The sequence below is a fragment of the Petaurus breviceps genome, unplaced genomic scaffold, assembly GCF_028583685.1.
Source record: "Petaurus breviceps papuanus isolate PSGF00001 unplaced genomic scaffold, PetGlider_PUasm1.0 90752, whole genome shotgun sequence".
In the NCBI taxonomy this organism is placed as follows: Eukaryota; Metazoa; Chordata; class Mammalia; order Diprotodontia; family Petauridae; genus Petaurus; species Petaurus breviceps.
In genome coordinates this window covers 10,768,990-10,782,755 of record NW_027187336.1, presented here as the reverse complement: position 1 = coordinate 10,782,755, position 13,766 = coordinate 10,768,990, and the positions used below count along the sequence as shown (strand labels likewise).

At 36.9% G+C, this 13,766-nt stretch overlaps 1 protein-coding gene across 3 annotated transcripts in view; it reads right to left on the bottom strand.

Moving 5' to 3' along the window:
• The window catches only part of ACMSD (aminocarboxymuconate semialdehyde decarboxylase), a 94,457-nt gene that overhangs the window by 29,600 nt on the left and 51,091 nt on the right, over positions 1–13,766 (bottom strand). For 2 of the 3 annotated variants that reach the window (XM_069067809.1, XM_069067810.1), the window contains exon 8: positions 10,676–10,848. The exons of the other annotated variant lie outside the window; for it this stretch is intronic. In XM_069067809.1, coding sequence (XP_068923910.1) covers positions 10,676–10,848 — 173 coding nt within the window. The remainder of the gene's footprint in view (positions 1–10,675; positions 10,849–13,766) is intronic. 3 annotated transcript variants of the gene reach the window in all.

Sequence of the window (13,766 nt, the reverse complement as noted above, 5' to 3'; positions counted from 1 at the left end):
CTTCCTTCCTTCCTTCCTTCCTTCCTTCCTTCCTTCCTTCCTTCCTTTCTTCCTTCCCTCCTTCCTTCCTTCCTTCTTTCTTCCTTTCTGAATCTTCTTGTGATGACAAGCAATGAAGTACTTAGTGCCTTGTTTCAGCTATTTAATTATTTAGCACCTTGTTTCAGTTCAAATTACTTTCAAGCCTTGCCAATGATTATATCAAGTCTATGTTAAGAAACAGAACTTGTAGGGGTGGCCAGGTGGCCCAGTGAGTAAGAGCACCAGCCCCAGCATCAGGAGACCTGGGATCGGTTTTGGCCTCAGATACTCAGTACCCACACAAAAATAACTGGCTATGTAACCTTGAGCAAGTTATTTAACCCCAATTGCTTTAAAAAAAAAGAAACAGAACTTGTGAACCCCACAACATGTGAATCCCAGAACTTGTGAACCCCTGTTGCTGATGCACCAGGAAGGGGCAGAACAGGGAGGACCTTAATGACCATATATAAGGAGAAGCCCAAGCTGGGAAAGGGCAGAACTGAGAAGAGAGCACTTTTAGTGGCAGAATTGAGAAGCAGAATGGTTGTGGAGGCCCAGCACTCTGTTTGTTTGTTCTGTCTGTGTTTGTTTGTGTTTGTAATACTTTGTACAGAAGCTCTGGGGCCTTACTGGAAGCCCTCAAAGAGGATTTTCTTGTTGTCTGTTTATAGAAGTCCTGGAGGAGGCTTCCAGAGGCCCTGGGGCTTTACTGATAATTTCTATTGATCTCTCAGACCTTGTATGTGTGTCTGTGTTGATTTCACAGGCAGATAGTGAATTGATGATGGTGCTGGCAATGTGCATGAATGCTGTTTTGGCTCTGTTAAGCTTTGTCTTCCCAGGAACAGGAACTGTGAAGGACTTGAGGTGGAATGGACACTATGAACTTCAATATGGAACAGGAACTAGATGAGGAACTGGACGAGGAGATGGATGAGGAGCTGAGAGTTGCCTACCTTTGAATCCAGGTGACAGTTGGGCAAATTCAGGCAGAAACTGGGACTATGAAAGAGGAACCACGGAATCTGAGAGCCAGCTTGAAGTCAAGCTGAAAAGACCTCTCCTTGGGTACTTGATGCTAACTGAGAAGATCCTGATTTACTGTGACCTAGGGGTGGATAACTTTGACCTTTGTACATTGCCTCAAGGAGGCTTTCCCCTTAAGGATGATTGAGTTAAGGATGATTGGAAACTAATCTCTAGTCAAGAAGAAAGACTTTTTAACTGAGAGATTAAGACAATGTGACCTATGGGTGGAGAACTTTTATCTTTGTACTTTGTGTCCCTTAAGGAGGTGTCCTCCTTAAGGACACTGAGTTAAGGACTTACTGAATGGTATCTTTTGTTTAAAACTATGCGGCCACTTTAGTGATAAGTTGTTATGTCATAACATTGTGAATGCTGTACTTTGGTTTCTGTCAATGTTTCATCTTAGTTTATTACTGAATAAATAGAGAGTTCACTATAGTATGTAATCAGAACCTTGAAGCTGTTCACAGCAGCAGTTCTCTGGAAAGCTGCTCATGCTTGGCTTTACACTTGTAGAAAAGGACTAATATGGAAAAGTTTTTCATGGTTGCACATGCTTACCATCTCAGGGAAAGAGGAGGGAAGGGAGGGAGGGATAGATTTGGAACTCAAAACTTTAAAAAGTGTTAAAAATTGTTTTAACATAATTGGGGAAAAATAAAATATCATTAAACATGTAAAAAAAGGAATTCACTCTTCCACATCTTTGCTGTACCCTTTTTACTGAACCATTTTGTTCTTTTGCCAGCTGCTCTCATCTGATTATTTATCACCATTGGTAATTCAGTTCCACTTCAGCTTTTAGTCTGGTGTTCTGGATCCCTTCATCCTCATTCCTTTCCACTGTAGCTGCATAGCTCTCCTCTGGTAGATGGGGGCACATTGTCCCATCTCCCTAGAATTAGATCTTTCAAGCTGCTCCATGGAGAGTTTACTCTGATGCCTCCTTGGTAATGGTGGAACAGATCTTGTAGACCTCCAGCATTTCAAATCAGGTGACTTAAGGAAATTCCTTCTTTGACTGCATGAACAAGTCTCTATTATATAGTGGTCCAGATCATAGTTCCAAATATCTATTTCTAGCATTCGGACCTATGACTCAAAGGAAGAGGGACAAACCTGCTCTGAGGGTCACAATTTGTGTCCTTGTAATAGTATTATTAAAGAGATGACTTATGAGTACTTAGGTATTGATCACTAATATTGATTACTGTCAATTACTATAATATTGAAGTCTGTCTGGTTTCATCATGACTAGATCATGCAAGACTAACCTTATTCCCTTCTTTGACAGGGGTACTAGACTGAAAAGTCAAAGGAATGACATAGAGACAGTGTTCCTTGATTCAGCAAAGGATTTGATAATATCTCTCAGAATATCCTTGTAAATAAGATTAAGCAATATGAGGTAGATAGTAGTCTAGAATGTCTAAATGATTTGATCCGAAGGTTAGTGATAGATGAATGTCAATCTGGATAGAAGTGTCCCAGGACCTATCTTCTGTTCAGTATTTTCATCGATGACTTTGAAGAAAGGATGGATCAATGCTTATCAAATTTGTGGATGATGTAACTGAAAGGAATAGGTAATGTATTGGACTATAAAACTGACTGAGATCCAAAAAAATCTTGACAGATTACAAAGGCCTGATCTAATAAGAGAGAGTTCCATAGCATAAATGTAAATTATAACTGGGTTCAAAAATTGAATTGTACATATGAGATGGGATAGGGGGAGGTATAGACAATAGCTCATATGAAAATGGTTTAGGAATTTTGGTTTTCAACCAAAAAAAGGTGCAATCTTAGGTTTCTTTGATAGGAATATACTGTTAACAATGAGTAGAGAATAATCCCTCTGTTTTCTGATTTGGTTGGACCATGCTTGTAGTGTTGGGTGCTGGGTGCCACATGTTAGAGAGGTCATTGATAAAGCAGTGCACATAGAGAGGAGAGTGACCAGGCTGGTGAGGGTTTTAAAACTATGCAATGCAAGAACTATTCCCATGAGCTAGGAGGCTCATGGGAAATGTGACAACTGTATATAAATATTTTAAAAGTTGTTGTGTAGAAAGGAAATTAGATTTGTTTTCGTTGTCTCAAAAGGCAAAACTAGGACTAATGAATGAAAGTTGCAGAGAAGCAAATTTCATCAGGATAAAAGAAAAATCTTGCCAACCATTAGAGTTATCTCAGTGTAGAAGGAACTGCCTTGGGAGAGGTCTGCAAGCTGTGGCTGGATGACAACTTGCCAAATTGTTGAAGAGGGAATTCATTTATGTAAGTTGGACTTGGTGATCACTGAGGTTTCTTCTAGATCTAACAAAGGTGAAAAGGTTTTAAGCATGACCCTAGTCATGGATTATGTGTCTATTTTTTCGAGGACTAACCTGCCTAAATTTGGAGAATCTCCTGACTGGAACTTTGGTCTCCAGGTGACAAATTTTGTTGGGCTGCAAGATCTCATGAAGACCATCTTCTAAGAAGTAGAGGCCTTGGGATCTGTGTCAGTAGAGGAAATACCCACACTGATGAAATTACAGCTATTTTGAAGTATAGGAAAGAAAACAAATATCTACTACATGTCAAGTACTGTGCTAAGCACTTTAGAAATATTATATCATTTGAGATTCACAATACATGATCTCATTTCCTTCTTATAACCTAGCCAGAGGTAATCACTATTATTATCATTATTATAATATATAAATATAAAATTATATATATATAAATATACATAAAATCACTATTATTTACGGTTGAGGAAACTGAGGCAAATTGAAATGAAGTGACTTGCCCAGGGCCATAAAGATTATTAGCATGTTCGGCTACATTTGAACCCAGATCTTCTTGATTCCAGGCTGGCACTCTATCCACTATGTCACCTAGATGTCTACAAGTCAAATATTTAAGTACTGTGGTTTTAGACACAATTATAACAAAAAAATGAGCTACATATCCCAGTTTATCTTATCAGGTATACCGTATATCACAATACTAGCAACTACATCAGGGGTGGGGAACCTGTGGCCTCAAGGTCACGTGTGGTCCTCTAGGTCCTCAAGTGTGGCTGAAGTTTCGATTCAGTGAAAGGGCTGTACTTGAGGACCTAGAGGGCCACATGTGAGAGGCCAGTTGAGACCATAGGTTCCCACCCCTGAACTAGATAGTGGAAAATTCAGGCTATTCATGATTTCTGTTTTGTATAAATGAACTGTGAAACATACAGGGACAATTATTCAACACAAAGGATACAGAGCAACACAGATCTCTCTCTTTTCTCTTTTTGTGATTGAATCTAAGCTGTAGGATCAGGCATTTCTTTGCTTTCTAAGCCAACACCTGCTTTTAGGCTTAAAGGTAAATTACTTCCTCCTGTCAAAAGAACTATGAGCAAATGAGCTAAGATTATTTTCCCCTCTTACTTTGTCAGGATTTAATTTTAATGATAATAATATGGACAAAAGTTAATTGTTCTTTCATTTTGAAGCGGTTGAATGTTTCAGGAGAAAGTGAGTTGAAACATTCCATAGGAGAGTTACTGGCCAGCTTTCAGCTTTCCTCATTTCCCTGCCCACCCCAATTATATTTAGTCTCCAACTGCTGCATCCAAAGACAGGTAAATATAGAGCCATCAAATGTTAGAGTTGGAAGAAAACTTGGATATTATTTGGTGTGACCCCCTTATTTTAGAAATGAGAAAGTGGAGTCTGGTATAGTTAAGTGATTAGCCAAGGCAACATAAATAGCCAGGGAATCAATCTCATATCTTTTTTTTTTAACACTCTTTCTAGAAATGATAGACTGGCCTTCCTCTTTAAAAAGGCCAAAGTTCAGATGTTTTTATTGCCAATGGACATTTGTCAGAACTGTGTGGATAAGGTGAGATTGCAAAGTCAATTGCATTTAGTAGTCCATAAACAAACAAAATATGTTTATCCACTGTTTGCATGCTCCACAAAATCTTTTCTGGCCTTATTCAACTGTACATACTTTCTGAATCAATACTTAACAAATTGGTTGATATCCCAGGTCTGATTTTCTTGGTACCTTTTATCTCTTTTCCCTCCAATGCTATATGAACAGATTTGTAGGCAAAAGACCGTGGCTTAAACTTAGTGGACATTCAATTCTGCTCTGTCCTTTGGCATTGTGCTAAGTGATAAGGGATAAAAATAAAGGTAAAAGAGTATTTCTTTTCTCAAGAAACTCACATTCTAATGGGAAACAATATACAAGTAACCACACAGGAATAAGATGTATACAGGATAAATTTGAGGTAATCTCAGAGATAAGGCATTAGAACTAAAGCGAAGCATAAAAAGATTTTATAGTCTAATGGGGAGAAAAATATACATACAAGATACATAAAGTATAGATGGAAGACATGCTTAGTGGAGAAGGCACTAGCAGCTGGGATAGCTGGCCTCCTATGAAAGATGAAGCTCAAGGGAAAACATGAAGGACGCTAAGGACTTAAAGAGGCAGAAGAAAGCAGAATGTTTCAGGCTTGGAGGATAGCCAATGCAAGGTAGGGTGTGTGTGTGTATGTGTGTGTGTGTGTGTGTGTGTGTGTGTGTGTACTAGCAAAGAGGCTAGTATGGCCAAGTGATTGAGTGGTTGGAAGGGAGAAGTAATGTGTAAGGAAATGGGAAAGATAGAGATAAAGAAGATCCAGATTGTGAAGAACTTCCAATATCAAACAGAATTTGTTTTTGATCCTAGAGTTAATAGAGAGTCATTAGAGATTGAGTAAGGGAGTAATAAATTCTTTGAAGAGGTGGACTGGCTTTTTGTAATCTTTGTATTCTCAGACATGAAAATAAGTGTCTTGCATATGGTAGGCACTTAATAACTATTGAATTGAATTAAAAAAGATATAGGAAATAGCTAGGAATTGAGGATATAAATAATGAGAAAGAGAATAGGAAGAAATTAAACTATTATTTTATTATGAAAATATTTTTATATTATTAGGAAATTATTTTACTATAAATAATTATTTTTTATTAAAGCAAAACTATTATTAAAATTAAATAAAACTATTATTCATTAAATGCTGAACACTTTTCTGCTATGGTCTGCATCTGAAATGACACAAAAATCTTTGATCTGTCTGTTACAAGACAAATGTTTCCTCACTTGTACTTTCCTGGAGTTCTCTAATTTCAATGTTTTCTTTAGATCTACTAATGACTATGTTAGAGGAGGTAGGTTATGAGTAAGTTGTGGCTTATTATCTCCCCTGAGCTCCAGACCTGCATCTCCAGTTGCCTATTTCTACTTGGTAATCGCTGTGCCCAGCAAGACTTGGATACAAGATTCTTTGAAGGATTAAGAATAACTTTCATACGGAAGGCAATGGAGAGTCGCATTGGATCTGAGTATGACCAGACAACAACATATAACCAATGGGAAACTTAGAAGAAGAACAGGGATAAAAGATGTCAGCTAGTATTATAGGAAGAAAAGATAGATTGGTCACATGATGAGGGCAAGGGATAACAAAAAAGAAAGCCAGAGTACAATAGTAGGAGAAATTGAGAAAGGCCTCCAGCACAGTGGGTGAAGCTCTATAGCCAACTTATGGGAGGGCATGGACAAGAGTTGCACATGATAAATAGGTTATGATCTTCACTGTTAGAGAGACTTCTTAAATCAATGAAATCATAGATCAATTTAGTTATTCTACTGTCATCTCAAACTCAACATACCCAAAATGAATTTACTGTTTTCTGGCCCCCTCTAACTATTTTTGACTTCCCCATTTCTGTCAATGGAATAATTATTCATCCAATCATTCCTGTTCAAACCTTAGTGTTTCCTTTGACACTTCCCTCTCATTTCTCAAATGTAGCCTCTTACCAAGACTTAGTTAATTTATCTACAAAATATCTCTTGAATCAGTTCGCTGCTCATGACTATTCTTATCATGCTAATACAGCATGCATTATAATCTGATTGAAATATGTAACAACAATTTTCCAAGTTAGTTTTCCCTCTCCCATCATTCCTTTACATGCTGACAGATTAAGCTTCCTTATAAACAAATTTGATCTATGCTATTTCTCAGTTCAAACCCCTTTAATGACTTTATATTACTTATTAAATAGCATCCATATTGCTTTTGTTTGAATTCAAGGACTTAACAACCTGTCCCTCTTCCCAGTTGTATGCACAGAATTGGAGAACCAATGAGTTTCAAAATTGGAAGGGGCTTGAGAGCCCATCTAGTTCAACCTATACTTGAGTAAGATCCTCTCTATAACATAACTTGATAAGTTGTTATTCAGCATTTACTTGAAGATGTCTGGTAAGGAGGAATCCATTATATCTGGAGGGCAATCCATTCTGCTTTTAGATAATTCTAATTGTTGTCAAGTTTTTCCTTTTATCAGATCTAAATATGTCTCTGACACTGCCATTCTTTGTCTTAGCTCTGCCCTCTAGAGCCAAGCAGGATAAGTCTAGCAAAGTTTATTGATACTTATTTCTTATATCAGGGTTATTTTTCAATGACTCATCTTCCATATTTCTGCTTAATGGCCCCTCTGAAGAACCTGCCTCTGTAACAAAGAAAAATTACCAGGCAAAGCAAACATGTTGGCCTTGTCTGACAAGGTATGTTCCACTGGGTAGCTATCATCTATCACTCCTTTGCCAAGAAGAGATAGATTATATGTCAGTGCCAACCAGATTGGTTGCTGCCTTGATGAGAATTCTTATCTTTTGTTTAATCATTCTGATACTGGTTTTCTTCTATCATTGTGCAGATTGTTCTCCTGGTTCTGCTTACTTTGCTCTGTATCAGTTCATATAAGCCTTCCCAATTTTCTCAGAATGCTTCTAGAATATTTTGTTATTCTAATAATATTTTACTGGTATACATTTATTATATTCTACCTTTCTTTAGCTTTTTCTTTTCCCTCTTTCACATGTCCAAATACTTGGACAGCTACCATGTCTCTCCAGGTTAAACATCCCCAGTTCCTTCAATCAGTCCTCATATACATGATCTTTTTTTTTTTTTTTTACCATCCTGATCACCCTCCTGTGGATACTCTCCAGTTTATCAGTGTTCTTCCTAAAATCTGATGCCAAGAATTGAACTCAATACTCCATATATAATCTTGTCTGGCCAGAGTTTAATGGAATCAATACCACTCTAGTCATGGATACTGTGCCTTTCATTGAAGCTAGATGCCCTTTTATTATCTTTCTACTTATTTGGGGTTTTGATTCCTTGCCATCTAATTTTTTTCCTTTCCTTTCTAATCCAAAGTTAATTTTTCTTGGTAGAAAAAATGGAAACAAGCATCAAGGAGTTCTGCATTGTTTCTATAATTCATTATCATCTTATCCCTGCAGCATCCATATCCCTTTTTTAATCCTCCTCTTTCCCCCAACATAGCATACAACAGGCCTTCTTTGGTTATCCTTCACTTTTCTTTTCAGACAGTTCATTCTGACACCATTCCTACAGGATCATATTTGTTGAATGTTGTTAAATGTTGTGTATTTCTATCCATCCTTCATTATTTGCCCTCATTTGATCTTTTGTATATAGTTTTTAAAATCTAAGTTGGTCAATGAGTTTCCTATGCATCCATATTGTTCTTTTTTAAGCATTAATTCTTTTTGCACCTTATCAGAATTGTTCCTCTTTGGATCTTTAGAATTTCGTTGTTGAGAACTCTCTATTTTTCTTGATTTGACTTTCCCTGAAGGATTATAGTGCATGTTATCCTACCTATCTTTTCTCTGAACTTTCTGAAATTTATCCTCACAATCTAAGTTTGTGCAATACCATAAACATTTCTCTCTCTAGCATAAATTCTAGGATAGAGTGACATTTCTTTCCAGGGTTTCTGCATTTCTATTTTATTTTTTTTCTTTTCTGGAATTAGTAAGGTCCAGAATAAAAGCTGCTTTTGTTGCTTCCTTCACCTTTTGAAAGATGTAAACATCAAGGCAAGACTAAAAATAATTAACTCCTCTGCTTCTGGCAGAAGGAGAATGACAATAGATATCTGGATAATTAAAGGCCCTTATCATTGCTATGTTCTGCTTCCATGCCAAGTTTTCTAGGTTTCTCCAACTCTTCATTGATTTTCTTAGTTTGTCCACATAGCCTATAATATAATCCAAATGATAATATTGCTTCTGTCTCTGCCCCATAGGACTTCACCTAATACTCTCCATATGCCTCTCCCTCTGGTTTCTGTGGTTCCATACATGAGTTTACATTTTAAATATCCAACACTATTCCCCTCCTACCTCACCACATATTTTATCTATCTAGACCCTTTTGAATAAGGCATATGCTTCCAAAATCATATTCCAATTATAAGTTTCATTGCTCAAGTTTCAGTGATACCTGTGATATCAAATTTATCTCCTTGAATACAGATTTCTTGGTGCACCTTGGTTGTAACCCATACTTTGTGTAATTGTATATAGACATTTGTGGCCAAGGTTTTTATTGCTGTCTCCTTTCTTGGAATCTGTCTTCTATGAATTTCTGGCCATCTCTATTGTTTCTCTTCTTCATACATTATACCTACTATCTATAGTATCTAATTTGGTAGAAACATATAAGCATTCTTTACACTACTTCTTCCTTTTCAAGTTAAAGCCTCCCACTCTGCTTTAGGGGAAAAAAAAACCTCACTAGACTTGCAAGACTTTTGGCAAATACATTTTTTGTGTCCTTACTAGGTACACATCATCCCTGACCGAAAATTCTTATATTTTAAGCCATGGTTCAGCAATTCCAAGCCAGTTGTTTTCACACACCATTTTGTTAACCAAATTAATTTCCCATTAATTTCTTCCAAAATACAGAATTGATCTTTCCTTTTTCTGACTTCACATAGCACTTCATGCTCTTTCCACCTCCCTGCCTTGTCTCTGTCTCTCTCTGACAGTTTCAGTCTCCTATATTTTATTCTTCCCTTTAGATATTGTGTAGTGTGGTATATTTGTGTATGTGTCATACACCCTTTCCAAAAGTATAGGGACAATATCTTAATTTTTTTTGTATCTCCCAGTGCCTAGTATATTCCCCATAAGGTAATATATCTAGAATGGGAAGAGACCTTAAAGATAATCTAATCTAACCATCTTATTATTGTCATTATTATTTTTTACAAATGAGGAAACAGAAGTCCAGAGAGATTAAGTAACATGCATAAGGTCACACAAATAATTAATATACAATTGGGACTAAGAACCCAAGATTCTTTCCTCCTAGTCTTGTGTTCTTTCTACTAGATCATGCTGTCTATCCCACTTCTTTAGCTTCTGCTTGGGAAGAGAGGAGAGGATACAGCTGATTAAGCTGGCTAGGACTTCTTCAGAATGGGTAATAATTCCAAGGTAATAACATTAGGTCCTAAGAATTCTCCTTGTATGAGTAAGCCTGCACAGGAAGGCTGGATACTCAGATAGGTGAAAGAGAAAACAGAGAGAGATCTTATCTGCCTTCTTTCCCTTTTCTTTCATTGATGTTTCTTGTTTATTTTGTAGGAAATAGAGAAGAAAACATAGACAAAATCAGAAATCCTCCACTTCCTTCTTTATTTCTTCCCCAACAGCACAACTTAAGAGTATGTCAGCTTACCTTTCCTACAACATCTGTTAACAGCTTTAGGGCCAGAGGATCATGAACCAGGGAGTCCGTATAAAAAGAACCAAGGTATTTCTTTGGGTCAATTGCATTGTCTTGGGCACACAGATCAGGGCGCACATTGAATCCATGAGATATTCTCCCCACTGTGAATGGAAAAGCACCACCTACAAAGAAAGCTTCTTATTGAGGGGCTGTTTGTTGATTGGAAAAATACACTACAAAGCAGAGAGACATCATTGTCTTTATTGACAATTATGTACTGAGTATTAAACTTACAAGAAATGTAGGATTACAGACCTAGAGCTACAAGGGATCTTAGAGGTCATTGAGGTAAACCCCTTTATTTCAGTAATGAGAAAACTAAGTCCCAGTGACTTGACGAAGGGCACAGTAGAGGCAGGATTTGAACATAGATCTTCTGGCTCCAGAGACAAGAAATGAAAAATAGACAAGTCTGTTTTGAGGATCTTAGATTCTAATGGAGGAAAAGTGACAGATGAACCCTTATACAAAGTACTGTAGGAACACTTAGGAATAAAATATGCAAACAAGTATAACAGTAGTGAATATCTAGTTTTCTAAGTTCAGCCGTGGTGTTTATATTACTTGTAGGATCTATAACCAGAAGAGGCCATAAAAAATATCTAGTCCCTCCCACACACCCCACCTCATTTTTCAAAGGAAGAAATCTCCAAGGTCTCATAGGTAAAAAATAGCAGTGATCTGTATTGGGTTCTTCTCTAAGGTTTCCCTTAGTATATTCATGTATTTAAGCACATAGGGACAGTAAATCCTACTTCTTGTTGGGGATAAATGATGACACCTAGAATATAAAAATATAGTAGCACAATGACGGAAACAAAATGTAGATATGACCATGTTCCCTGAGAGTTTTGCTTTTTTTTCATCTGGGAGACCTTAAGGTTTTTCTTCTTTTACTTAGAAATGTGCTAAAATACCCTCCTTGTTGCAATGTGGAGGTAAGAGGATTGTAGGTTCTAAAGTAGTAGAGATGAGAGAAATTTTATTCTTTTCATTTCCTGTTTGAGATGCCACATAGCTAAAGTGACTGGACTGGGAGTATTGAACCTCTGTGAAATAGAATAGACTGTACAGACTATACAGGTCATCTGCTACACTCCTCAGTATAGGAAGGAGGCTCCCATGACATCATCTGACCAACTTCTGAATTGATTGCATAGATTTACTTTATATCTACAAGGTGTCCCAAAAGTCTTAGTGTGGTTTTAGGCTTTTAAAGATTGATGATGATAATGATGGTAATAGTTATAATAACTATAATAATAGTAAATTATAAATACTTATATGTGTGCATGTTGTTTTGCTTGATAGAATGTAAATTTCTTGGGAGCTGGAATTCTTTCAGTTTTTGTTTTTGTATTCCTCAGTACCTAATGTACTGCTTGGCAAATAATAGGTACTTAATAAATGGTTGTAATATAAATGAATGTTCAATAAGCATAATGAATAAGCTCCTTTACTCTTAGGCTTCCCCCCAAATCTATCAGTTAAATGAATCCATTAAACAATAGTACCAAAAGCTACAATAAATCATAAATTTGACATAAATTAGCTCAATTATCATTTAATATGTTAACCTTTCCTTCAGTTCCTTTTGGTAATTACTGTAGTGCGGTATTTCTGCTGCCTACCTGTCTTCTCCAGCCATGTTAGAGAATAAGCCACCTTTAATCAAGGGCTATTATTTTAGAAAGAAAAATCCTTCTGTTGGTAGTGCTAAGACAAAAAAAAACCCAAACAAAAAAAAAACCCTCTTAACTCTCCAAGACTCCTGTATCTACTTCCCAGCAATTTTCCTGGAATGATATTGCAGTTGGTTTTCCAATCTGTTGGGGTTAATAATCTTGGAAACAGAATTTTCAGAGCTTTAGGGGGCCTCAGCAGCCATGTAGTTTAACCCAAGCTTAAAATGAATTCCCATTGCAACATATTAAGTAAGTGGTCAGCCAGTTTCTGCTTGCAGATCTCTGATGGAGGGGAACTGCTTCTCAAAACAATCCATTTCCCTCATGGATCACTCTAGTAATTAGGAAAAATTTCCTGACATTAAGCCTAAATTGGTTTCTATTCAACTTCCAATCACTGTTCTGGTTCTGCCCTCTGGGGGCAAACAAAGGACTCTCCTACTTCCAGATGACAGCCCTTCTTATACTTGGAATAATTATCATTTACCCTTGAAGTCTTTACTTTTTCAGGATAAAAATATCCAGTCCTTCAACCAATCCTCACATGACATGGACTCAAAGGTCTTGCTGTACTGATTGCTCTTTTCTGGCCATTCTCCAATTTACCACTGTCTTTCTTAAGTGGTGGCAGCTACAACTGAACACCAGACTTCAGTTATGGGCTTACCAGGGTTTACCAGTACAGAGCACAGGGCTCTTATTCCTGAGAGCACCGCCTTTCAATGCAAACTAAGATTGCATTTACTTTTTTATTTATTACCTCACACTGAGTCATATTGAATTTGTAGTCCACTAAATCCTCTATTCCGCCCCCCCTCCGCAGAAAACTTCAGTCTAGTATTGTCTTATCCATTTTGAACTCATGAAGTTGATTTTTTGAATCTGAAACTCACATATTTCAAATCAATCCATACATGGTGAAGGCAGCAGAATGGAGTAAGAAGGAGAGATTGCCCAGTTGGAAGCCCAGCTTGGTTTTTTTCATTTCTTGTTTTTCTTTTCCATCAGGACAACCAATAAAATTGAGTACTATAGTTCTGCCTAAGATCAATTATACAGAGTGGTAGATATGGTGGATCAGGTCAGCTACAAGAAAATCTATGGCTTGAGACAGTCACTTAATCTGACCAATATTCTGTTCTATTCACAGAAGAGTTGATGGGAATGAATGTCAGTTGATTTTTTTAGTCATATATCTTAGAGTTGGAAGGGATCTTAAGAGATCATTTGGTTCAGCCACCTGCCTTTGGGCAGATAAAGTTTTTATTATGCCAATTATATAAATGAGGCAAGTAAGTCCCAGAGATCAAGTTTTTAATCATACAAGGTTGTAATCACACAGTGTGAGAAAAGAT